We start from the raw sequence: 24,868 nt of genomic DNA, 5'->3' as shown, positions 1-24,868 counted from the left end.
CAGGAAATGACAAAGCAGTAAGAGTGAAGGGTCTCCTGGGCCAAGCCTGAGTCAACTTTGACTTCCCTTTTCCTCACATTCTATATCCAAGCCATCATCAAGTCCTGTTGGCTCAAATACATAACTGGAAACTGACCATTTCTCACCACCTCCATTGCTACCACTCTGGCAGCTGGTCCACGCCACCTGCAAATCTCATCTAGCTTTCTGAAAGAACTTCCCTCTGCCCTTGCCTACCTACAGCCTACTCCGGACAAAGCCGCCTGAGAAAGAGACAGAGAGAAATCCTTCTAACACTGTCACCCTCAACCTTAGCTGCAATTTAAAATCTACCAGGGAATTCTCAAAAAGTTCCTATGTCTGCACCTCACCCCAGATATTCTAATGTAATTGCTATGAAGTGGGGCCCAGCTAGAGGTATTTTTACAGCACCCCAGATGATTCGAACTTGTGGCCAGGGTTGAGGAACACTGTCTCAGTATGTAAATCTCATATCTCTTCTCTGGCCAACACTTTCCATTTCACTCAGAGTAGAAGCCAATGGTCTACAGGGCTGTATGTGATCTGGCCTCCTGTGATCTCTCTTTCCTCCCCCTCATTCATTCCATTCCAGCCACACTGGCCTTTTGGTTCACTGAACAAACAAGGCACACTTCTACCTCAGGGCCTCTGCCCTTGTTCCCTCTGTCTGAAAAACTCTTCACCCAGAAGTCTGCATGGCTTAATCCTTGACCTCCTTTAGGTCTTTGCTCAGCCATCACTTTCTAGTCTTCCCCCTATAAAATTGCAACTCTTGTCCACCATTCTCTGTCCTTCTTATCCTGCTCTATTTTTCTTTATAGCACTTGTCACCGTCTGACTTCTGATGTATTTTAAGTACCGTGTCTGTCTCTTCCCCACTAAAATGTAAACCCCAGGAGACTGGGAATTTTTAAAAACTGCTAAATATTTCTATTACCTGTCTGACATATAGTAGGGGCTCATTAAATCTCTGTTGAATAACTGAACTTCTGTATGTCTGTGTTTTGGTGGAGGCTGGCACGTGGTTTGGGCCAGGTAGAATCTGGGGCACTAAGGGATACCAGGGGAGAGGTCCAGCATTTGGGTTTGAAGATGATGACTGAAGCTGTAGGACCAGCCCAGAGGAACATGGACATAGGGACAAAGGAGCCGCCAAACCTGCTTCTCCCCATGTGCATCTTGATGGGTGAGACCTCCATCTGCCTGGTCACCAGACAGGCACCTGAGGTCATCCTGGACTCCTCACCTCCACATCTCACTTCCCAAACAAGTTCCATATTATTGTCTAAATATCTCCAAAATCTGCCACTTCTGTCCACACTATCACAACCATCCTCTCCCCCAGACTACTGCCAACCCAGCCTGGGGGCCTCTGTTGGTCTCCACCATACAGGTTAAATGGTTTTCCTAAAACATCTGATCTTCTCCCTCTGACTGAAAATCTTTCAGTGGGCTCCCCACTGCCCTGGGGGCCAAAGCGCAGCTCCCACAAGGCCCTCTGTGCACGTGGGCCGGACTCTGAACTCATCTCTTGCCGCTCAGCCTATAGGCCCCCAAGGCGCAGGACTTCCTCACACCTGCGGGCCTGGGCTCAGGACTCAAACAAAGCGAAAGAAGCGATTCTTGTTGGGAGAAGGCTTTCCTGCGGACCGCGCTGTCTCCTCTGGCCCCCCTGTGCCTCACCTCACGCCCACTCGTTACTGACACTGTCTGGCAGTCTATCCCCCGTGTGGCTGGGGGCGCCTGAAGGAAGTACTATAATTGCAACGGGTCTGTGTGGGTCACTGCTACGTCAGGGAGAGGAGACTAGCAAGGTTGCCCCAGGGAGGCAGAAGGGGAGCCAGGAGTCAGTCCTAGAAGCCAATGGGTGAGTGTGCAGGGTGTTCCGCTGCGTCAGCGAGGCCCGAACCGCCCTCGGGAGGAGGAGCCTGGGCTCCCGAGCCGCGCAAGCGGCCCTCGTTCCCACCAAGGGGCACTGACCACTCTGCGCCCGCAGGCCTGGCGGGAGTCGCAGGGCTAGGGCTCACCCGGCTACCCTCGCAGGCGAGCTTCATCTCTGGGCTTCTGCATCCGAGCGGAAAGGGCGGGGACGCCCGCCAAACCGTGAAGCGGGTGGCCTCAAGTCCCGGCGCCGCAGGAGAGCCGGCAGTCTTCCTGCGCAGGCGCTCTGCTCAGCTGGGAGGGGCGGGGCCTGGACGGGTCGGGGGGTGGAGTCAGCTCCTGGGCCCGCCTCCACCAGCTCCCGAGAGCTGCAGAGTGCTGGGCACCCGGGCTATTCTAGGGGCTTCAGGTGAGCAGGGGGAACGGGTCAGGAGACCTCCCTTGAGGTGGGGCCGTCGGTCTGACTGCGGGTCCATCTGTCCTGCCGTCTGCCAACAGCCGCCTCTGCGGAGAATGGGAGAACAAAGGGAGGGGGCGGTTCTGGGGCCCCTGAGGGAATCCAGGGTCCCAGGGCCCCCGCCTTGCCCGCTGACACTTTCGGTTTCTCCCCGAGTCAGAAGCGCCGCTCTAGAGACCCTGGGCCGGCGCTGGGCGCAGCTGCCGCTCTGCGTTTGCCTGTCCATCTTTGTGTCTGTCTTTGTGTCTGTCTGGCTGTCTCCGAGCTTGCCTCCACTTCTAGAACTAAGCCTCCGGGACAGCGACATCCCGCGAACCCTCGCCCTTCTCCCATGGCAGGTAAGTGGTCGCAAGGCCGAGGGTCTCCGTTATCCGCCCCCCCGCCACGGACTTGGGAAGCCGGTGTCGGACGCATCCTCCGGGAATGTGCTCGGACTGGCTGTGTGGGGCCCCTCCCTTCCTCCCGAGAAGCCGCCGCCCTGCTCCCCCGCCCCATCTTTCTCATTCTCTTCCCACCACATTTTCCCCGCAGCCTCGCGGCCCATGGGCCAAGGGGTAAAGAGATGAGGTCGGGGGCCCCTTCTAACCTACTCCTGTTCCCCCACAGGCTACTTGCCCCCCACAGGCTACGCCCCTTCGCCCCCACCTCCCTACCCTGTGACCGCTGGGTACCCGGAGCCGACGCTGCATCCTGGGCCCGGGCCGGGGCAGGCACCAATGCCCGCCCACGTGCCTACCCCTGCGCCCGGCTTTGCTGTCTTCCCCTCGCCCGGCCCTGGGGCCCCGGGACCAGCTGCCCCCTTTTTGCCACTGCCAGGGGTGCCTTTTGGCCTCGAATTCCTGGCGCAGGTGAGTGAGAGGGAGGGAGGGAGGGAGGGAGGAGTGACAGGGAGGGGACCCAGGCGACTAGGCCGGCCAGCTGATGTCTGCGCGTTCCCCTACTCTCTTTCCAGATTGATCAGATCTTGATTCACCAGAAGGCTGAGCGGGTGGAAGGTGAGTGAAAGGAGGAGTATGTTGGGCCTCGTGACGGGGGCAAATAGTGGGCTCTTGGGCAGGCGCTGGTGTCCGAGCCTCAGTGTGTCACCCCTTGGCAGCGCTCCTGGGCTGGGAGACCTGTAACCGCTACGAACTGCGCTCGGGAGCCGGACAGCCCCTGGGTCAGGCGGCAGAGGAGAGCAACTGCTGTGCGCGGCTATGCTGTGGCGCCCGCCGGCCCCTGCGTGTACGCCTGGTGGACCCCGGGGACAGAGAGGTGCTGCGCCTGCTCCGCCCCCTCCACTGTGGCTGCAGCTGCTGTCCCTGTGGCCTCCAGGAGGTGGGCGGGGAAGGATGGGGCCAGGGAGAAACTTGGGTAGGGGGCAGGCCGATGACCAGGGCACGACCGGGATGAGGCATGAAATGAGGCGTGCCTCCTGTGGGAGCTGGGCTTAGGTGGGATGGGAGGTCTAGTGAGAGGGATGACAGGTGGTCTAGTGAAGGGGATGGGGGGTCTTGTGAGGGGAGACAGGTGATAAAGCTAGACCGGTGAGCGCTTGGGCCAGGGTGCCTGGCTAGGCAGTGATCCTGTCTGCTGCCCACTCCAGATGGAAGTACAGGCTCCACCAGGCACCACCATTGGCCACGTTCTACAGACCTGGCATCCCTTCCTCCCCAAGTTCTCCATCCAAGACGCTGACCGCCAGACCGTCCTGCGAGTGGTGGGGCCCTGCTGGACCTGTGGCTGTGGCACAGACACCAACTTTGAGGTATCAGGAATAAGGGGAGATTCCTGGGACCTTCAGAAACCGAGATGATCCGTGCGGCAGGATGGCCAACGGGACGGTCAAGAGCTCATCAGTCCAAATCCACTGTGGTGCCTACCACATTTCCAGTTTTCCTCTATTCAGAAATAGGATGGCCCACGGTCTTATAAAAATATGGCAAAGAGGGTTTCACCTTAAGGGCCAATGCTGATTGTGACCTGCAGCCCTGTGTTGAGGGAGAAAAAAAATCTAAGGTCAGGCTGGATTTAGGGTGAAGGATGCTTACTGAGTGTACCATGGGCTGGGCCCGCATGGCCGCTGTGTGTGAGTTCGTGAGCCCAAGCCCTGGAGCAAGCACTAATTTAACTTGTTAACATCCTGTGGCTTGCCCTGCCAACCGATAAGTCCAGACGTCCACCCACCCACCCCCAGCCTGGAATCCTTCTTACCATGCATTTCAATCACCAACCTGGAGCCTGGAGAACCCAAGTGATGACCATTTCAAAGTAAGGCCTGGGAAACACCTTACTTTCTAGAAGACAGAGGCACTTGAATATCTGTGTAGATAAGGGAGAAACAACAGGTGTATCCCAGTAGACTTTCCAAGGCTTCTGATGATGTGCCTTATCTTAGGTTACTTTTAAAAACTGAGTCACCTTGGTAGCTGGGGGAAGGTTCTGTGATGGGAACTGGTTGGGAAAGAGGTAACTGGGTGAACTCTGGTTGGGAATATGTAGATCGTGGGGTTCTCAATGGGCCAGTCTTCCTTTTACATAATTATGAATGGTCCACATTTGGGGCTGCACTGGGACCGCAGGGCTGGCTGGGAGAGGCCCTACCCACCCTGGGACTGGTCTGCAGGAAACGGCCCAGGGCTGTAGGAGCATGCGGGAAGGAGATGGGAAGGACATCGCTCTAGTTCTAGCCACTGGAGAATGAGCATAGGAAAAAGTCCAGGGAGTCACGGTGAATTACCATCCACACTGGCAGGGCCTGTTGCTGCTGGGCCTAGGGAGGCCAGTGGAAATCCTGGTCCTCAGAGGCCACTTTCTGCTGTCCCCTCCCCCCACTAGATGGGCTTGGATCCACCCTGGATGAGGCTTGCATGCCATGCTAGAGTCCTCCCTACCTTGCAGATGCGAGGACGACAGGCACCCCTTTGGGCCTTCTAGCAGCCTGGTCGGCTGGTAGAGTGCAGCCAGGCATTCAGCAGCCTCCCTTGCCGGCTTGGCCAGGCTACTCTGTGCAGGGCACAAACTGCACTAACCGTGGGCGGCAGGGACTTTGGTAACCAAAACAAACCTAGTGCCTGGCCATCCCCTAAGGAGATTAGACTGTATTGTGCTTCTGTTTCTCCCAGCACTGATGTCTAATAGTCATACGTGGCCTTTCAAGAACAACGGATCTGAGCCTGCAACCTGATTTTTGCTGTGTACTCACAGTGTGACCTCGGGTGCCTCAGTTTCCCCAGATGTCACATGGAAACCCAAGGCTTTGGGAGGACTCGCTAGGTGTAGAGCCTGCACAGTTCGTATGTGGTGACTGTGGGAGTGAGACTGGATGCCGATGAGATCAGGCACATCCTCCCCATGCGGGTCCTCCCTCCCTCCCTCTTTCCTTCTCTCCTGCCAGGTGAAGACTCCAGATGAATCCCGCAGTGTGGGCCGCATCAGCAAGCAGTGGGGTGGGCTGCTCCGAGAAGCCCTCACCGATGCAGATGACTTCGGCCTGCAGTTCCCACTGGACCTGGATGTGAGGGTGAAGGCTGTGCTGCTGGGAGCCACGTTCCTCATTGTGAGTCGGGGCCCCCGCCCCTGCCCCCCGCTGCCCTTTTGCTCTCACTCTGAGGTTTTGAGCACTTCTTGGTCTCCTGCTAGGAGAGGGTTAGGGACAGAGTCTATGGGGGCTTGTGGTTCCAGACCTGGGTTGTGATTCCTGAGCCAGGCTGGCCCAGCCAGATCTCCTGCTGACCGTGCCCTTCCCTCAGGACTACATGTTCTTCGAGAAGCGAGGAGGCGCTGGGCCCTCTGCCATCACCAGTTAGAGGCCACCTCGGGGTGAGGAGACCATCATCTCAACCAGAATTCAAGATGGTCACCTGCCCTGGCCCCGCCTCAGAGGCAGCCCCTTTCCCTCCATGTGCACTGCAGGGGAGAGACAGGGCTGCCTGAGAGGCTGGAGGCTTGGTGCCCCATGCCTCCCCTACTCCCCTGGCCTGCTTCACCTGTAGCCCCTCCGGAAGGGTATGTACGAGAGCCCTTCCCCTGCTACTTCCCACCACTGCCTCCAGCAGACCCTCAGCACACGGGCGTATCGGCTTTCCAACTTTCCCTGCTGACTTTCTCCCAACCCCCTCCAGGGCCTCTGCTCCAGATGAGGCCTTAGAGTGCAGGGTTTTATGACAGGGCTGGGGTGGGGAAGGTCAAGCAGCACCGAAGACGGCTGACCCGGTCACCCTCTCCCCGCATCAGCTTGGCCAATTAGTTCAGCCTCAGATGATGGCGCTCTGAGGGGGATCCCTACCTCCCCCGCCCCGATAGCTATAGGGCCAGGGCCCCGATGCCGACTTCCTCTCCCTCAGCTGGTGCTTGCTGCAACTTCCTGTGCCTTACCACCCCTTCCTACCCCTTCCTTAGGAAGGAGGCTGCATCTTTGTATGTTATATTCGTATAAACTTTGTAACTTTTTGGACATTGGAAGATGTATGTAGTGGGAGAGGGCAGGAGAAAGAGTTGGGTGTGGGAGGAAACAAAGGGAAATATGACAGCTTGGATGGGCGGGGGCTGGCCCATCTCCTAATCCATGCTGCCAGGATCAAGTGTCCTCGAGTCCAGGAGAGCCACTTTCATCACCCATGATGGCCCCAGACCAAGCCAAGGCAGTTTGGTCCATATGCCCCGAGTCAGGATGGCTGCTCCCACACAGCCCAGTGTGGTAGCTGATGGCAGTTCAGGATGCTTGTTCCCGCGGCCCAGAACGGCCTCTTGCTCATCTTCTGTAGCGATAGAAGCTTCCCATGGGTGTGACGTGTCGCAGCTCTGTTCCTCCAAGTCCTCCTTTGTTGGGAATGTGGTGGGCAGAGTGCACTAGATCCTCCTATGGCCAAGGGAGCTCACGCCCTCAGAGACCAACGGGCAGGGTGAGGAGACACTCACCAGTGCCCGATCCTGGGCTCCTCCGGTACCTGCCCGTGGCAGGCTCTCCCCAGGTGGGAACACACCCTGTCAGGACCTTGTTCCGGTTCTGCTTGGTCCCACGTGACCAGGCCCTTGGTCCATCTGGTGTCTGTGCCCAAAGGAGCAGAGCTCAGGGCCGTGCCAGGACGTAGCGACTGGCGGCTGAGAGGTCCCACTGGTAACGCTCCAGGATGCGCCGGCAGTCCGCTCTGGACCAGCTGCTGAGATAGAATAGCTGGTCCACCTGTGGGGACGAGAGGAAAGGCAGCTGGCGGCCAGAGGGCCAGGCTGGGAGGGGCAGGGACCCGAGAGAAGGGTGTGGCTGTACCTTGAGGTTCCGGATGGCAGAAGCCACGTCACCCCCGGTGGCTCTTAGAGCCTCCTGGCACTCCTGGTGAGTGACTCCATGCACGCTCAGCTCCACCTGCCGGGGACAAAGCCCCACTTAGGCCCTTCGCCAGCCCGTAGCCCCTTCTGGACACCAGGACTCTTCAGGGAGACCTCACCTCCATAATCCTCCTCTGCAACTCGGGGTCAGGCAAGGGTCCCCCAGAGGGGACGGCGGCTTTGCTGGCTCCAGGCGCTCCCACAGGGTGACTGTGTAGGGGTTCTCTTTTGGGCCAGGGAGGCCGCTCCCTGGGAGGCTGGCTGGGCTGGGAAGAGGAGCTGGTGGCTATCAGGGAGCGGGGGGGCACGCCTGGGGGTCCCTGGGGCACAGTTCTGGCATGTCGAAGTTCGGGGGAGCTCGACCCACCTCCTGTGGGGCGGGGGCCCAGGGACAGAACCGACTCCAGACTCTTGGAAATGCCTACACATTTGAGAAAAAATAACTTGAGAGAAAGCCCAGCTGCCTTCTTCCCATTCTCTGGCTATCTGTACTGTCCTCGGGGTGGTCTTCGTGTCGGGGGGACAAGAAACTAGGTGTGCAGGATGGACGCCCAGGCCGAAGCAGCTGAGGGTCCAAAGAACTGCCAGGGCTGCAGTGGGGAGACGCTGTCTGAAGTACAGCCAGGATGTCAGCAGGCAGAATGGGGGCCAGGAAACCACAGGTGGGGAAATCATATCTGCACAGGCAGGGCTTCAGAGCAGGGGGCATCGCCAGAGGCTTGTCCTTGACGTCCTCGGAGACCCTGGAAGCCCTGTCCCCACCGCCATGCCCACCTTTCGTCCTCTGCAGGGCCACATCCCTTCTCTGGCCCCGAGCTGGAGGGGGATCCCGAAGCTTTACCTTCACTCTGTCCCTGTTGGAGAGTGTTCCAGTTCGTTCTCCACACCCCCCAGCCCTACCCCATATAGCAGTGCCCTCTCCCAAGGAATCTCTGGGGCTTCCAGGCAGGCCGAGACCCAGAGTGGAAGCTCCAGCGGGAAGGCAAGTCCAGCCTCCCCCCCAGCTTTACCCCATCTGCCTCCCCAGGCTCCCCTTCCAGAGAAGTTGCTAGACTTGGTTGGTTCCCCCAGTCCAGCTCTGCCCCCAACTGTATCAGGTCCTCACCCATCTATGTTTCCCTGGCGTCGCTCTCCCCGGGCAGGGGAGCCTCTGAGGACTGGACGGGTGGCTGGTGAGTCTACCAGCGTCACTGCCGAGGCTGGGAAGTTGCCCGCTTTGAATGTGCGACCATTCTGGCCCTTCCAGGTTGTGGAGTCGGGGCTGTGGGAAGAGGCGCTGGTGAAGGGGATGGGAGCCAGGGGAGAGTGAGGGCTGGGCTCCAGCCCACATTCAGCTCACAAGCTGTGCGCCATGGAGCTGCATCTGCCTGGAGGAAGGGAAGCTTTTTTTCTCTCTAAAACAAAAGGGCTCTATGGGCCAGCGGTGGCTCCAGCCCGGAGGCCAGGACTGTGGTGGAGCTCTCGGGGCCCAGTGGGGAGAGGAGGAGATGAGGCAGAGCATTGGGGTTCAAGCAGCTGGGGAGAAGCTGAGCTGGGACCAGGGCCAGGAGGGTGGGGAGGGAGTCCTCCCCCTGGGGATGGGTGGGAGGCACGAGGCCCTCACCTGCCCTCGATGATAGTGATGGGGTCACCAGGCTCCATCCTCAGGGCACCGGGCTCTGTGACGTCCCTCACACAACGTCCCTCAGGAGGCCAGGCCTATAGAGACAGGAGGAGAGGGTGGCTGGGCTTGTGGCCTGAGTCAGAAGGGTAATATCATGGGAACAGAGTGGAGACTGTTCGTGTACCCACTAAGCAAACCCATACCAGGTATGTACTCTGTCCTGGCCCCAGGGTGGGACTGTCCCTGTCCCTCAGTTGTAATCCAGTGGAGAAGGCAGACCTGGATTCCATGCCAAGCTGGACACAGCCCAGGGGTCAAGGAGCAACAAAGGGGGACCCTGCCTCTACCTAGGGGACCAAGGGGAGAGTCACCCTGCACACTGCTCTTACTCCACACCCAGGCCCATCATATCTGCCTCCCAAGCACCTCTGGGAATTTTCCACTTCACCATAGCACCACTGCCTCGACCCTCGTCCAGACCTCTTCATCTTACTTCTGCTTCACAGCCACTGTGGCCTACTGGTTTTTCTACCTTCAGTACCGTCCTTCTAATCCATTCTTGCACCAAACCAGAGTGACATAACCTGGAAATGTGGCTTATAACTCCCCTGCTCACAGCCCTTTCCATGGCCCCCAGGTGCCCTCAGAGTTAAGGACTAAACTCCTTTAATAGTAGAGTATATAGTGATTTAGGGCACAGCGCTGAAGTCATATTGACTGATTCAGATCTCCATCCTCCACTTCCTGTGTGACTTTTGGCAAATCGCTTAAACTGTCAGTGCCTTAACTGCCCCCTCTCTAAAATCGAGCTGGGTTGTTGTGAGGATTAAATGAGTGAACATGTATAAGGATACACGTAAGGCACTTAGTACAGTATCTTACACAGATCGAGTGCTCTAGGTGTTAGCGCTGGTTATTTACCGTGTCTCACAAGTCCCTCCTTGGTGCACCCCTAAGATGCCTCTGCCACCTTAATCACCGTACTTCCCCCTCCCACGCTGAACCTTTCCTCTGCCTGTCAAACACCCACTACATCCTACTGCTCTGGGCTCTGGGCTTCCCTCTCTCTGCTCCAGCCCCCGGCCCTTCAGCCTGCATCCACTAGACCCCAGCTGTCTCTCTGGGGCTCTGAGCACCCTGAAGGCAGGGACTGGATCTGCTTCGTTCAGAGCCAAGTCCCAGACCCCAACCCGGGAACCAGTATACATTAGTCTTGTGCATGGAACCCTAGGAGAGGGAACGGAGGGAAAAGAGACTGAGTGTTTCTGGGGAGGCAGGAGTTCCCACCTCTTGGAGCAGCCCTTCTAGGTAGGAAAAGGTGGGCCGGTCAGCAGGGTGGGGGGCCCAGCAGCGCAAGGCGAGGGCGTAGAGGGCCCTGGAGCAGAGCGGAGGCCTACGCAGGCGGGCTCGGTCCTTCTCCAGCCGCTGCAGGATGAGGTACGGCGGGACCCCGGCCCAGGGCTCCTCGCCCCCGGAGAACATCTCCCACAGCGTCACCCCAAACATCCACACGTCCGAGGCAGAAGAGAAGGCCCCGTGGCGCAGGCTCTCCGGCGCACACCTGCGGAAGCAGAGCTGAAGGGGGCTGGATGTGTGCCGGGTGTGTGCCCCGGAGCGCCCACCTGCCACTGGGCACGCCCCTTTAGTGCGCCCGCCGTGGTGTTCAGAAGTCCTCCCTTCCTGGCTCTTCCAGACCCGACGACGACTCCTCCAGTCCACGCCTCCCTCAGAGGACCAGCCCCTCCGCACCCCCTCAGCTCCTGCCCTTCAGATCCCTCCCCTCCGCCCGACCCCTCACCAGGCGTAGGGGATGCGGCGGGGTCCGCCCATGACGTAGTGGCCCTGAGCGCCGCCCAGCGGCCGCACCAGCCCGAAGTCAGCCACCTTGATTGTGCGCGGTGAAGCCAGCAGCAAGTTGCGCGTAGCAAGGTCTCGGTGCACCAGCCCGCGGGCCCCCAGGTACGCCATGGCCCCCGCCACCTGCCGCAGGAAGAGGCAGAGCAAGGCCACGGGCAGCGGGGGCGTGGGGGCCGGGGCGGTCAGGCGTGCGTGCAGGGAGCCCAGGGGCGCCAGCTCCATCACCTGTGGGAGCACAGCCGTGCGAGCGGTGGTCCGGCCACACGAGACCCTGGCGCTCACCCTCCTGTCGCACATCGGCCCCCGGGACTGTCCCGGGAGCTGGCGTCTGGGTCTGCTCACCATCTGCAGAGGCTGGCCCAGTACGAGGCCGTGCAGACACAGCAAGTGTGGGTGTTCCAAGTTCATCATGATGGATACCTCTCGCAGAAAGTCCCCTAGCTCAGTGCCCTCGGGGCCTTCGGGACCCACCCGGAGGGACTTGACAGCCACTGGGACCTGGGGGTGGGGGGAAGCACCAGCAGGCAACGTAGGGAACAGTTAAGCCAAGGTCAGAGCAGAGGGGCACACAGAACAGAGGGAGAAGCTGACCCAGGTACCCAGAATGAAGTGGGCTCCCTGGAGACTCACAGCCTTGCCACTGGGCAGTGTCCACAGCCCTCGGTGCACCACACCAAAGCAGCCGGAGCCCAGAAGCTCCCCTCTGCACACAGCCCGGTCTGGGATCAGACACTTGAGTCCCCCATCTGGCTCAGGGAGGGATGGAAGGCTGTCTGAGGGTGGGGTGGTCTCCTTCTGCCCTGGGGCAAAGCCCCCAAGGATCTGAAACAGTGGTGGAAATCACGTGTGTGGAACCCTGCATACATCCTTCTCTGCCACTCAGCCCAGCCCCTGCCGGGGCCTGAGCTGGCCCTTTAAGCCTCTCACCGCCACCCCAAAACACACACCTTGTAGACCCAGTTCTTAGACTTGAGCCCCGAACGGTGCCTCTTCAGAGCTTCAGCCAGTCTACGCTGGGCTGGGGGAGGCCAGAATCAGAGGGATGGGGTAATGGGGGAGGCGGGGAGCAGGATGCAAGGGATTTACAGGCAAGGAGGGGGCTGGTGGGTGTGGTGGGGGGGGGAGAGTAGCAACTAACAGGCTGCGGAAGGAGACAGCGGGGCCTTGGGGCAGGGGACCCTCACCAGGCCGGCCCATGCCAACGCCGTCCAGATCCTCAGGTCTTACAAAGTCGAAGTGCTCTGGCCGAGTGACATTAAGCTCCTCAAGGATGGGTCGGTAAAACTGGGCCAGCTGGACGTCCTGGAGCAGCCGGAGCAGCCACAGGGAGCCCGCCTCGTGGAGCATGTCTGGAGGAGGAACCCCTGTGGTGCCCTGTCCCCCAGACACATGGCCCAGGGTGGGCACCTGAGACACTCAGGAACCAGAGACATGGTTGCCTGCTCCACCCTCAACCCCTCAGAAATACTCAGGTACAGAGGGAGGGACACCAGAACCAACCAGGATTCCTGCCCCTCACACACACAAACCCCAGGAAGAATGTTCTCCTCACACCTAAGATTTCAGCGCTGCACAGACTCCAGGTGTGTGGCCCTGCTCACTTTGAGCTATTATGACACACTGCCCGTACCCCTAGGCCACCCAGATTCACCACCTTTTAGGCCTGAGGTGCACCCTTGTACACACCCACTCAGGTACACCTGAGACATCCTGACCCACCACATACACTCCAGAGATGCCCAGATACACTAACCACACCATGCCTGAGATACGCAGGTACAACACACACACACACACACACTCACACACTCCTATATATATGATGCAAAAGACACCTGAGACACCCAGATACATGTCCTCTCAAAGCTGAGGCATTCCAGTATACGCTGCCGTAGAACACCAGGTTTCCTGCCAGGTACCCCTCACACACACCTACTTGAGACATGTTGAGTTCACTGCCTCCAAGATACACCGCCTCATGTCTGAGACACCCAGGTCCACACAAACACACACAAGGCATCAAGTTACGGTGTCCACACATACCTACGTTATGTGGGCAGACTGCCTCCTCTGCCCAGAGACGCCCAGGGTCATTGCCTCCTCTACACCCGAGGCAGCAACATTTGAGATCAAATCGGGCATTTGTGATGGGCGGTTAAGCTCAGGTACTGCTCAGAGCCACCCAGTCTGCCAGGTGCACAGTCCCTTCCACACCCACCTGAGCTCAGCTCCAGGTACAGAGCCTGGCCGGCACACCTGAGTCACTCGCTCTAACCTGGCTCCAGGGCAACTCCACCAATCTTTATTAAGTAAGGCTCTAGGTGATCTGGGTGCCGGCTGCCTGCACACACACCTGGCCCCCTCCCTCCCCGTACTTAGTGAAGGCCGGAAGAAGCGGAGGACCCCAGGCAGGGTCCAGATGGACACTCGGAGGTGGCGAGGAATCGAGCACGAGCAGGGGCGGGGAAGGCGAAAGCCCAGGACGCTGGGAGACCAGCACCAGTAGCCAGGTGAGAAGGGGAAAGCACGAGATGGGGGACAGGAGGAGACGCGCCCGCGGAAGGTAAGGACTGGGGAGGGGAGGCTCAGCACCCGCGGACGCGCTCCCAAGCGACCGCCGCCCCTCCAGCCCGCTCGCCAGCGCCCCTCCCTCTCCTGACCCTCACCTCGCGAAGGCGGAAGCGGCGGCTGGGGAGCCTCCCAGGCTGCCGGGACTAAATCCCGAGGAGGGCGGGACGGAGGCCGCGGGGGGCGGGGCCTGGCGGCGTGGCCCGGGTCCACCGGTGGACTAGGTGAGGGCGCCTGGCGGCCGGTCCTCAGCCAGGCCAGATCCTGAGAAGCCTCCCTTCCCCAGTCCTTTGCTCGCCTCCTTCCCACCCTCTCTCCACCTTCCCACCCCCTTTTCAGACTTCTCCAAAGAACTTCTCACCCCTCCCTGGACTTCCTCCTCGGTATCCCGTCTCCGTCTCCCCTACCTCCTCTTACCAAGTCCTCCACCTCTCTCAAGCAGAGCCCCACCCCTTAAATGAATACGCACCTAGTAGAGATATCCCGCCCAGGCCCCGGGAATATAAGGCTAAACAGGACATAGTCGCAGCCCCCTAGTAGGGGAGAGGGCTTCCTGGCACTCTGATGGAGGAAGCCGGCCTGGTGCAGCGGCCTTGGGAAGGGCGCCACGGCGGAGGTGTTGATGGTGGTGCACGAAGTCAGCTCCCAGCCCGGACAGAGTCTAAGACTGAAGCCATTGGCGTTTTCCCAGCTCTGAATGTCCTTTTCCCCGTCTAATGTGCTGCCCCTGAAAAAGACCATTTGGGGAGCTCCGCAGGGTGGAATCTGTGGGGATTCTTGTGGAGGGGGCTGGGGGTGGAGACAGCTTCTGAGTGGCTCCTCAGCCCCATCCCAGCTTGGTACCTGGTCTTGGTGATCAAGGGCGGCACTCCATGCCTCAGGGCGTGCATTCCCATCACTGGCACTTCCTGGCCTCATTCTGGCATAAGCCCCTCCCCACATGTCACCTCTGCTGACCCCAGGACCCAGTATGGTGCAACTTGGCCTGTGAGGCAGGGACACAGTCTGGCTCAAAGAAGGCTCTGAGGAGAAGGATGCTCTCTCCTTTTCCCTCAGGGGTCCCAGGGAGGAAGCCATCAGCCTTAGGACATCTGGCCTGTCTCCTTCTGTCTCAAGGAAGGATGTGTAAGCATAGCAGCTGCTGTCCCCAGAGTCCCTTGGGAGGAAAAGCCCACCTCATCTTGGTAAACACATGGGAAAATCCAGCCTTAATGGGAAAAAAATCATAGTTCACAGTTCTACTTCTGTGGTTTTCTTGCCAATTCTCTTGCCCTCCAACCAGGCCAGATGACAGATGTGATTGTTCCCTCCACATCTGTCATCTCTGATATACTGTGGGCTAGCTCCACACAGTAGGGGCTGGATCTGTCTTGTTCCTCCTAAGGTACCTGGGACAGTGTAGGCATATCATAGGTGCAATGCATATTGGTTATGAAGAAGACTGCTCAATCTAATTGTTATTCCTTTGTAGGTGATCTGTCTTTTCTCCCTGCTTTTAAGATATCATTGGTGTTTTATAGTTATATTACAAAGAGTCTAAGTATGGATCCCTTTCTATTAATTCTATTGTATTTCCTTTGTTTATGAATTCATATCTTTCACCAGTTTTGGAAAATTATCAGCCAGTATCTCTCCAGATACTCTGTTTCCTCCTTTCCTTGTGTTCTCTCCTTTGAGGACTCTGATTAGAAGTATGCTAGGCCTTTTCACTGTCCTCCAAATCTTTTTTTTTTTTTTTTGTCCTTCCAATCTTTTAACTCCTCTTCCGTATTTTCCATTCTTTGTGTCTCTGTAATGCAATCCAGGTCATCTCTTCAACTCTCTTCCAGTTCACCAATTCTCTCTTTGATTATGTCTGATGTGCTGTTTAACCCATACACTGACGGGGTTTTGTTAGTTATAGTTATATAAACATTACTAAACTTTCTATACTGACAGTACTTTACTGAGATACAACATATTCAGTAACATGCACAGATTTAACTGTACGGTTCAATGCATTTCAACAAATATACATATCCATTAATGCAAATAAAGACCCGAAACATTTCTTTCTTTTTTTCTGTTTTTTGGTAAATATTTATTTATTTATTTGGCTGCACCAGGTTTTAGTTGCAGCACGCAGGATCTTCGTTGTGGCACGCAGGATCTTTTATTTAGTTGTGGCATGTGGACTTTTTTAGTTGCAGCATGCAAACTCTTAGGTGTGGCATGTGTGATTTAGTTCCCTGACCAGGGATCGAACCCAAGCCCCCTGCATTGGGAGCAGGGAGTCCTTTTTTTTTTTTTTTTTTTTTTTTTTTGCGGTACGCGGGCCTCTCACTGTTGTGGCCTCTCCCGTTGGGGAGCACAGGCTCCGGACGCGCAGGCTCAGCGGCCATGGCTCACAGGCCTAACCGCTCTGCAGCATGTGGGATCTTCCCGGACCGGGGCACGAACCCGTGTCCCCGGCATCGGCAGGCGGACTCTCAACCACTGCGCCACCAGGGAAGCCCGGGAGCGCGGAGTCTTAACCACTGGACCACCAGGGAAGTCCCCAGAACATTTCTGTGATCCCAGGAAGTAGCCTTATGCCCATTTTCAATCAATGCCATTCCCCAGAGGCAACTGCTATTCTTTTTTTTTTTTTTTAATTTGGCCATGCAGCGCAGGCTTGCAGGATCTTAGTTCCCCTGACCAGGGATTGAACCCGCGCCCTTGGCAGTGAAAGCGCTGAGTCCTAACCACTGGAATGCCAGGGAATTCCCCAGCAATTGCTCTTCTGATTTCTAAAACCCATAGATCACTTTTGCTTGCTCTGGACCTTTCTGTCAATGGAATCACACACTGTTCATTATTTGCATTTGGCTTCTTTCACTCGACCCATTTTTGAGATTCATCTTGGCATTGTCCAAGTTCTTGGTGGGAAACACAATGCTCCATGAGCACCTTCAGGGAAGAGCATGTGAAACCTGATTTTCCTCTGAATGTCCAGTGTCCTCACAGATCTGGGGGCACTAGAGGTCCTCTGGGAGTTGAATGAATACATGAGTGTAGAGCACATGGGGGGATATGAAGGCAAATGCAGCCGGAGAGGCTGGCAGAAGCCAAACTAGGCATCAGTTCAGCCTTCCAGCAAGCTTTCACGGTTCTGGGGACCCAGGTGAACAAGCTGACGTGATCCTTGCCCTGGTTGGATTCATTCGGCAGGGTCTTGCAGAACACACTCAGGAGCTTGGGCCTTACCTGAGGGCTCTGGTAACCACTGAAAGGTTTAACAGGTTAGTGACAGAACCAGCCTGTGGTAGTAAGAAGCTAGGGAAAGGTGAGAGAGAAGCAGCAGAGAGCTCAAGGAAGAGGCCCTGACCACTGGTTCAGGGGAGAGAGGCTGCCCCTGCCTGGACCTTGGCTGTGGGATGGAGAGGAGGCTGAGGATGGGGGTTGCTACTGATTGGACTCCTAGCCTAGGTCCTCTGTGCTCCAGCAGGAAACCAGAGGCAGAGGCTCTGCCCCACCTTTGTCTTTGGCTTGGAAAAAACCTAGGGAATCAGAGGCCCCTTTATCCCTCCCCTTCTCCCTATTCGTTTCTTACTTTTGGAGTTAAGCGTCTCTCATCTCCACCTTTGCCCATAAAGGATGGTGGGGTGTGGGGGAGCACAGCCTGACCATCCTCACCCCCACTGGGAGCACCTCCTCCAGGCTGAGATGGGGCATCCTGCTAACACTTAAACTTGGAGGCCCAGATCGAGCACCACCCCCTCCATCTGCCTTTCCCCAACCTCTGCCCTGCCTGCAGGCCCTGCATCCGAGAAAGATGAACACATCCACACCACCAGGGCCAAGTCTTTCTCTGCAGGGCAGAGAACCAGGAGGACGAGTAGAGAGGGCACCCAGGTGGCCAACCTCCCCTCTCCCACCTTGGGTTTGGGTGAGGAGTAGGGCCCATCCTGTGCAGAAACCTCTCGGCTCCTATCGGGAACGACATTGGTGCCTCTTTACCTTATCCTTTTCTCCTCTGAGCCCTGAGGTCACTAGGCTCTCCCCCTTCCACCTGACCCACATCAACCTCTGGGCCCGGGAAAGCACCACAGCCTTCTGGCTGTCTCTCTTCTGAACCTTTGCATGGCTGTTCCCTCTGCTTGGAAGTCTTCCCACCCTTCTCCCAACCTGGCCTTGCTAAGTTCAGGAAGACTACTCCTAACTGGTCAGGTCTCTTCCTCTGCACCCCAAGATCCCTGTGCTTTCCCGTCATTGCACTCATTGCTCTGGTAGAATTTGCCAGTAACTTGTCTGTCTTCCCTGCTAGATTCCAAGCTCCAGGTAGAAAGTGACTTCATCTTGCCTGGGCATTGCTAGGTCCCCAGTGCCCAGTCTAAGTGCCTGACTTATAAGTGCTCAGTAACCTTTGCTGAACAAAGGGATGAGACAGAGTCATCTGGGTAGAGTGAAACAAAGATTTTTGACATCATGAGCTCCTTTGCTGGGAGTGATGGGGATGACAGTTTCTAAACTTTATCTGTAAACATTCTCCTGGTGAACCCATCCCTGCCCCCCTCCCCATGTGGCACTCCCTGGCGCCACATGGTTAGCTCCCCCCAGACCCTTGGGTAAAACCCTCTGTTCCATCACCCCATCTCCATCTCCCAGGACCCTGAGGTCCCATCCTTTCCCAATTTGCATTTGCCTCACTCATTAATGGAGTCACCAGCCCACCACCTTGTATATATCTGGTGGTTTACTTTCTGAAGTGGAAGGACTCCTTTTTTATTTTTTTCCCTTATTCTTTGGCTGCACCGCGTGGCAGGTGGCATCTTAGTCCCTGACCAGGGATCGAACCCAGGCCCCTTGCCTTGGAAGTGCGGAGTCTTAACCACTGGACCGCCAGGGAGGTCCCCTAAGGTGGAAGCACTCTTGTATCTACCATATTCCTTCAGGCTCATAATGGAGCTGAGGGCCTTTACAGAGCAATAGCTGAGATCTCACCTCTGGAGCCTGACTACCTGAGTTTGAATCCCCACTTTACCACTTACCATCCTAGAAATCTGAGCAAGTTACTTCACGTTTTTATGCCTCCGTTTCCTCATCTTCAAGATGAGCTTGTTAGGAGTATCTACCTCGCGGGGTTATTGGAGAATTAACTGTGTCTAGGTGTGTGGTAGCCAGTCTCCAAAATGGCTCCCAACGAACTGCCCTCCCGGTGTCACGCTGCTGTGCCTTCCCACAATGAATACGGCTGATCCGTGTAAGCGATGGGATATTGTGAAAAGAATGGCGTGTGACTTCTGAGCTAGGTCGTGAAAGACAGTGTGGGTTCTGCCTTCCTCTCTTGGGTCACTCGCTCTGAAGGAGGCCAGCCACCATGTCCTGAGGCAAGTCAAGCAGCCCTATGGAGAGGCTCCTGCCGGCAGCCGGCACCGACTTGCCAGGCGTGTGAGTGAGCCATCTTGGAAGCTGATCCACCAGCCCTTAGATTTCTGCAGCCCTGACCAACATCTTGACTGCACCCTCATCAGAAACCCTGAGCCAGAAACATCCATTTTAGCTGCTCCTGAATTTCTGATCCACAGAAACTGTGAGATAGTAAGGCTTTACCGTTTTAGACAATTGAGTTTTAGAATAATTTGTTACACAGCTGTAGGTCACTAATACAATGCTTCAAATGCTTAGAATGATGTCTGACATGTAGTCTCCATACCTGTTAGCCATCATTAACTCCATTTTACAGGTAGGAAGACTGAGGCTCAGGCTGGTGAAGTGATGTTTCTCATGTACATACGTAGCTAGGAAGTGGCAGGGCCAGCAATGTCGTCAACCCAGGGCCTTTATTTATTTTATTTTATTATTATTATTATTTTTGGCCGTGCCTCACGGCATGCGGGATCTTAGTTCCCCAGCCAGGGACTGAACTCGAGTCCCCTGCAGTGGAAGCGCAGAGTCTTAACCACTGGACCTCCAGAGAAGTCCCAACCCAGGGCCTTTAGTGCCAGCTCTTAGGTCTTTTTTTCTGCCCCACTGTTCCAGTTATCTATTGTTGAGCAACAATGCCTAGCGGCATTAAAACAACTATTTTATTATGCTCTAGACTTTTAGTGTCTGGACCTCCAACAGGACACTGTGGGAATGGTTTATCTCCGCTCTACTATGTCTGGGGCCGTGGGTGGAAAAACAAAGTCTGGGGATGACTTGACAGCTGTGGTATCACTCACACGTCTGGCAGTAGACGCTGGCTTTTGGCTGAATCCCTCCATGAGGACTCTGTTTTTGGCTGCATCACGCGGCATGCGGGGCCTTAGTTTCCGGACCAGGGATTGAACCCGTGCCCCCTGTAGTGGAGGCACGGAGTCTTAACCACTGGACCACCAGGGAAGTCCTCCATGTGGACTCGACGTAGGCTGGGCATCCACATAGCATGAGTGACTGAGTTCCAGAGTGAGTGTCCCAAAAGGCAGAGGGCAGAAAGTGCTAGATTCTTAAGGCCTGGGCTCAGAAAGTGGCACACTGTGACTTCTGCCACATTCAATTGGCCTGCTAGTCACGGAGCCCAGGTTCAAGGGAAGGATACATAGAACCTACCTCTAGGTGGGAGGCATGTCAAAGAATGTGGGGCCATTGTTTAAAACTGCCACACCCACAGAAGCCTCCCGGGCTCAGAAAAACCATCCCTGCCCTGGCAGGCCACACTGCTGTCGGTTGGCCTTATGCGCACAAAAAAAGCACAAACTCCACCAGCCTCCTGGGCTAAGTGCTCATGAAGGGCTTATATGGGGAAGGCATATCACACGGGTTCAGAGAAGGTGCTGGAGTCATCAGGGACACTTCCTGGCATCTCCCATGTGCCAGGCTCTGAGGAAACAAAGACACAAAACCTTAAGCAGTGGCTTTAGAGAGGAATGCGTGGTGTAGAGGGAAGATGTGTAAAGAAACACCACCACCTGATGTAACAGGTGCCACATGAGAGATGCCTAGAGCAGACTCATGCCACTCTGACTCAGGAGCTCAGAGAAGGCCTCTCAGAAGAGGTGATATCTGAGCCAAAGGAGATAGTCATTCCAGGTAGAGGCACAAGACTGGACAAAGGCGAGCAGACATGAGGAAACAGTGTTGGGGCAACTAGAAGTGACTCAGTATGGCTGTGAGGTGGGCAGAGCTGAGATAAAGCTCCAGGGACACCTGGGGGTCAGATTCCAAGAAGTATGACCAAGGTAGATCACCTACAGGTAAGAAGTGGGCACATGGCATGAGAGGAGGAGGATGCCCATGACACTGTGGGCACTGCCATTAAGCCTGAGAGATCCCAGGAGGGGGTGGGGTCAGGAGGAAGGCGTGTCTGAGGGAGGTGGACACGTGTGGAGTCTGAGATGCCTGTGGGGCGTTCAAGGGAGATTCCAGTTCTGTGTCTGGACAGTTCTGGCCTGATGACTATATAAGATGGTGGGAGCTGCTGATGGAGAGCCTTGAATGTCAGGGTCAAGGGCCAACTCTATACTCTGCAGGCAAGGAAGAGCTAGGGAAGGTTTTAAGTAAGAGATTATAATGGCTGATAGTTAATGAGGGCCCATTACACGTTGGGCACAGTCCCAAGGATTTTATATGGACTGATTTGGACCTCGCAGTAATTCTGTAAGGTCAGTACCGCTGGGTTGAATTTAAGATATCATCAATTGTAAAATATACCATTATGCCATGACATGTCTTCAATTTAAGATGGGTTCTTCAGAGATGTTCAAATGTAAACAGAAAAAAAAAAAAAGCCATAGACTCAAGGAAATATATGATCTGCATTTAAAACATGAGGAAACAGGAACAGAGAAATTCAATGACTTTCCCAAGGTCCAGTAAGAACCAGAGCCAGGATTTGAAGTCGGGCAGCCCAACTCCAGAGCCCAAGTTCTTAAGCATCATTTGATACTGGACAGGATGTTTGAGCGATGTGCAGTTTTAAGAAGACCAGTGTGGCCACTGAGGGTGCAGTGGATTTGAGGGGCGTGGGCAGAGTCAGATGCACATCTGGGAGACTGGGGTCCACGACGAGAGGGTTCTAGAGTGGGCTGGGGGCCATAGAGCAGGAGGAGGAGACAGATGGGATAGAGATCCTTCAGGAATGGACAGAACGGTTGACCCACTGCACACTGGGTGTGAAAACAAGGACAGCTCCAAAAGGTTGAGCCTGGAAAGAGGGCACAGCCTAAGAGGGTGTGAGGCAGCTACCGCAAACCAGAGGAGAGCTGTGGTGCCTGGGCAGTCGGGAGCGGGTTTCTCACCCCAGTACGGGCAGCAACGCTGCCTGGCACGTGACCGGCAATCCCTTAGTATTTGTCAAATGAATGAATGTATGAATCATTGTATGATCTCGGGCAAGTTGTACGACCTGGCTGTGTGATCCCGGGGTCTCATTTTTTGGTGTAAAATGAAAGGACTGGACTAGAATGTGCAGATCAAAATAGAAGGTGTTCTCCTGGGAGGGGTAAGCATTCCCCTCTCCATCCCCAGGACCTTAATGGATCCCCCAAACAGTGGTTCTAACCCTGGCTGTAAGTTAGATTAACTGAAGCCCCATACGAGACCACTACACTCAGAATCTCTGGAGATGAGGCCCAGCAACAGGTAGTTTTTAAAGTTGCTCAGATGACTCCAATGTCCAGCTGGTTGAGAACTGGGAGCCTCTAGGGACCCAGTTTGTAAACCACGGCGCTAGGTGAAGGCCGGCCCAGGTCCTCGGGCTGAGACTTACGGTGGGTGATAGGCCTCTCTTTTCATGTCCCATCTCCCATCCCCCAAACCCAAACTCCTGATAGCCAAAGGACCAAATACCAGGGTCTCTCAACCACACACTGCTGACGGTTCGGACACGCACGATAGCTCTTTGTCGTGGAGGACTTTCCCGGGCATTTTTGGATATTTCGCGGCGTCCCTGGTCTCTGCCTACTAAACACCAGTAGCACATCCTCAAAACCCCCCATCAAAACAATCAAAAATGTCTCCAGATACATTGCCAAACGCCTCATCGCGTGCAAAATCCCCCCCCCAACCCCGGCTGAGAACCACTGGGCTACAAGAGGCTCCCGCGCTCCCTCTGCCCTCCCCAGTCGCAGACAGAGGCCAGGCAGAGGTCGAGGCCATTTGACAACAGGTTTAGTTGGGCCTCTGTGGGAGCCTTCACAGTATTAAATGGAAGGGTAGCATGCCAGCAGTGTGAGTGATGTGGTCTCACTCTAGGGGGAGGGACTTTTCCAGAACACTCATTCCCGGATTCCCAATCAGTCACAGGAGGGCCAAGAGGAGCTTCTGGGGCAGACAGCCCCCGCTTTCCGGGAACAGGCAGAAGGGGGTGTGGGAGTGGGAGTGTGTATGGAGGGGATTCTTTCCTTCTGTAGATATTTTCCTGGCACGGTGACTGCCTCTGTCTGATTGGTTGAGGACTGGAGGGGAGGAACCTTCCAGCTGTGGGTGCCTGGGTCCCTGGACGCCATTTGACGCTGGGATTGTGGGGATGTCTGGGTATCAGGGTCTGGAAGACTGAACCGTTGGGGCTGGAACTAAGGGTCTGGTTGCCCCCCTCCCCCCCCCACCCCGCCCCACGAGAGAAGTGGAAGTTGTGGGCACATGCTCCTTAGAACTGGAGGCTAAGATGTGTCCTCGTCTTCACAAGTCACTTTTTGCTTGGAGGTGGCTGTACCTGAGGGAAGACAGAGGGTGGGAGTCCAGGGAAGGGAAGGGGAGGGGGCTGGGAGGGAAAGAGGAAGGATGGGGGGTGGGGAAGGGTACTGATGGGTCGGAGGTAGTGAGGCTGTTTCTGGCCCTTATCCCCCAACTCACTCCACCGCGAAGCTCAGAATACCCAGGAGGAGGGCGGCTCCGGAGACAAAGAGCAGCAGAATCCTGGCTTCCCAAAGATCGTGACTTCCTGCAGGGACCCCAGGAGGCAGTGAATGATCCCGGGGACCACACCCATCGATGCTGGGGTAGCCTAACAGCTCAGAGATCTGGGCCGGGTGAGGCAGGGGTGGGGAGTAAGGACCTGGGAAGCAGCGCTTTCGGGGCCAGCAGTACACCTCGAAGCCCTGGCAGGTGGAGCAGTTGTACAGGATGGTGCTGCCCCCTGCAGGAGACAGCAGGACCAGCTCTGGGGCGGGAAGCTTCGCTGAACCCTGCGAGAGTCCCACACTTCCTCCCCAAACTGCAGGCTCTCCTCAGGTCCCCCCGAGGCCCCTGGCCCTTGCTACCCCTTCCCTTTCCTACTCACGGCAGGCGGGAGCGCAGAGAGCTGAAATGAAAGACAAGGAGGATGGGGGTGGATGAGCTCAGCCACACCCTCCTTTGCCTGAGGACCTAGGCACCCCTTGATCCCTCCCCGCATCAGTACCTTCCCTGTTGTATTCTGGGAGCTTGGTCTTTTGAAGCCATTTCCAATATGAAAGGAGTGAGGAGAGAGACCCTTCGATCTCTGGGGAGGCAGAGAGCAGCTTTAGTGCCCGGGGTCTCAGCAGGGCCGGTTCACCTCCACACCTTCACCCAGCGCCTCCCCATCACGCCCTCCTGTCTCCACCCACCCACCACCCTTCCCTGCCTCCCCAGCCCCCTCCTCCCAACCCCCTCCTTGGTGCCATCCAAGCCCCTGCGTTGTACCTCCCCCTCGGCCTCACCCATGACCCTCAGGACTCTGTGAGTCTTCTCTGTGACTTTTTTCAAGGATGCATCATCTGTGGAGATGGATAAGGACCGGGCGAGATTCCCTCATTGGCCCAGAAGGAGGTTCTGGGGCCTTTCCTGACTTTCCCAGGGTCTGAAGAAGCTCTCCCAGAGGGAGAGGCCAGTGTGTCCAGAGAGGCCAGTGGACTGAGAAGATGGCTGACAGGCACAGCTGGGAGGCCACATGCAGCCCCCTTAGGGCACAGGGGTGACTGTTGCTGAGCCCATCCCTGGATGTCTGATCTTACCTAAGGCAAAGGCCGAGAAGTTCCAGGAGACTTCACAGTCCTTCCACTGGGCCTCCATCTGGCTGCAAAGCTGAGCCAGGCGGCCCGACAAGTCACGGTCTGGGAAGCGGCAGAAGACACAGGCCTGGGCGGCTGCCAGGAAGATCCCACCTAGTGCCAGCATCCACATGAGGCCCGCTGCAGGTTCTGGAGCGGGGGCTGGCCCCACCCAGGCTGGGAAGGCCTTGGAATGCTCTGTGATCCTGGTTCCAGTCCTTT

At 56.4% G+C, this 24,868-nt stretch overlaps 3 protein-coding genes across 15 annotated transcripts; 1 reads left to right on the top strand and 2 right to left on the bottom strand.

Annotated features, from left to right (window-relative positions):
- The first annotated feature begins 1,881 nt into the window (after positions 1-1,881).
- On the top strand, positions 1,882-6,785 carry PLSCR3 (phospholipid scramblase 3). 6 transcript variants are annotated; one of them, XM_059998311.1, is made up of 8 exons: positions 1,882-2,311; positions 2,520-2,697; positions 2,966-3,207; positions 3,312-3,354; positions 3,456-3,676; positions 4,017-4,106; positions 5,736-5,897; positions 6,091-6,778. In XM_059998311.1, exons 2-8 carry the CDS (start codon positions 2,691-2,693, stop codon positions 6,145-6,147), a joined length of 822 nt encoding a protein of 273 aa, XP_059854294.1. In that variant the 5' UTR covers positions 1,882-2,311; positions 2,520-2,690; the 3' UTR covers positions 6,148-6,778. The 6 variants fall into 6 exon arrangements, with proteins under 6 accessions (XP_059854294.1, XP_059854296.1, XP_059854295.1 ...); XM_059998313.1 differs by having other exon boundaries at positions 1,883-2,311; positions 3,456-3,613; positions 6,091-6,776; XM_059998312.2 differs by having other exon boundaries at positions 1,884-2,311; positions 3,456-3,583; positions 3,945-4,106; positions 6,091-6,775.
- A 109-nt stretch (positions 6,786-6,894) lies between these two features.
- Positions 6,895-13,949, bottom strand: TNK1 (tyrosine kinase non receptor 1). 7 transcript variants are annotated; one of them, XM_059998303.1, is made up of 12 exons: positions 13,793-13,949; positions 12,311-12,500; positions 12,074-12,144; positions 11,757-11,948; positions 11,068-11,624; positions 10,557-10,830; positions 9,270-9,364; positions 8,772-8,927; positions 8,441-8,520; positions 7,786-8,087; positions 7,608-7,703; positions 6,895-7,523 (listed from the first exon to the last, which is right to left on the bottom strand). In XM_059998303.1, exons 2-12 carry the CDS (start codon positions 12,471-12,473, stop codon positions 7,410-7,412), a joined length of 2,100 nt encoding a protein of 699 aa, XP_059854286.1. In that variant the 5' UTR covers positions 12,474-12,500; positions 13,793-13,949; the 3' UTR covers positions 6,895-7,409. The 7 variants fall into 7 exon arrangements, 6 of the variants coding, with proteins under 6 accessions (XP_059854286.1, XP_059854287.1, XP_059854285.1 ...); XM_059998304.1 differs by lacking the exon at positions 13,793-13,949 and having other exon boundaries at positions 11,068-11,351; positions 11,469-11,624; positions 12,311-12,538; XR_009517095.1 differs by lacking the exon at positions 13,793-13,949 and having other exon boundaries at positions 7,477-7,523; positions 7,786-7,927; positions 8,034-8,087; positions 12,311-12,538.
- A 9,373-nt stretch (positions 13,950-23,322) lies between these two features.
- On the bottom strand, positions 23,323-24,796 carry TMEM95 (transmembrane protein 95). Of its 2 annotated transcripts, XM_059998315.1 has the most exons (7): positions 24,611-24,779; positions 24,317-24,373; positions 24,037-24,117; positions 23,917-23,937; positions 23,692-23,772; positions 23,490-23,569; positions 23,323-23,349 (listed from the first exon to the last, which is right to left on the bottom strand). In XM_059998315.1, exons 1-7 carry the CDS (start codon positions 24,777-24,779, stop codon positions 23,323-23,325), a joined length of 516 nt encoding a protein of 171 aa, XP_059854298.1. The 2 variants fall into 2 exon arrangements, with proteins under 2 accessions (XP_059854298.1, XP_059854299.1); XM_059998316.2 differs by lacking the exon at positions 23,323-23,349 and having other exon boundaries at positions 23,486-23,577; positions 24,611-24,796.
- Positions 24,797-24,868: the final 72 nt, after the last annotated feature.

This window comes from Delphinus delphis, chromosome 19 (genome assembly GCF_949987515.2).
Source record: "Delphinus delphis chromosome 19, mDelDel1.2, whole genome shotgun sequence".
NCBI lineage: Eukaryota > Metazoa > Chordata > Mammalia > Artiodactyla > Delphinidae > Delphinus > Delphinus delphis.
Note: the sequence above shows the minus strand (reverse complement) of the source record. Positions and strands in the feature narration are given on the sequence as shown.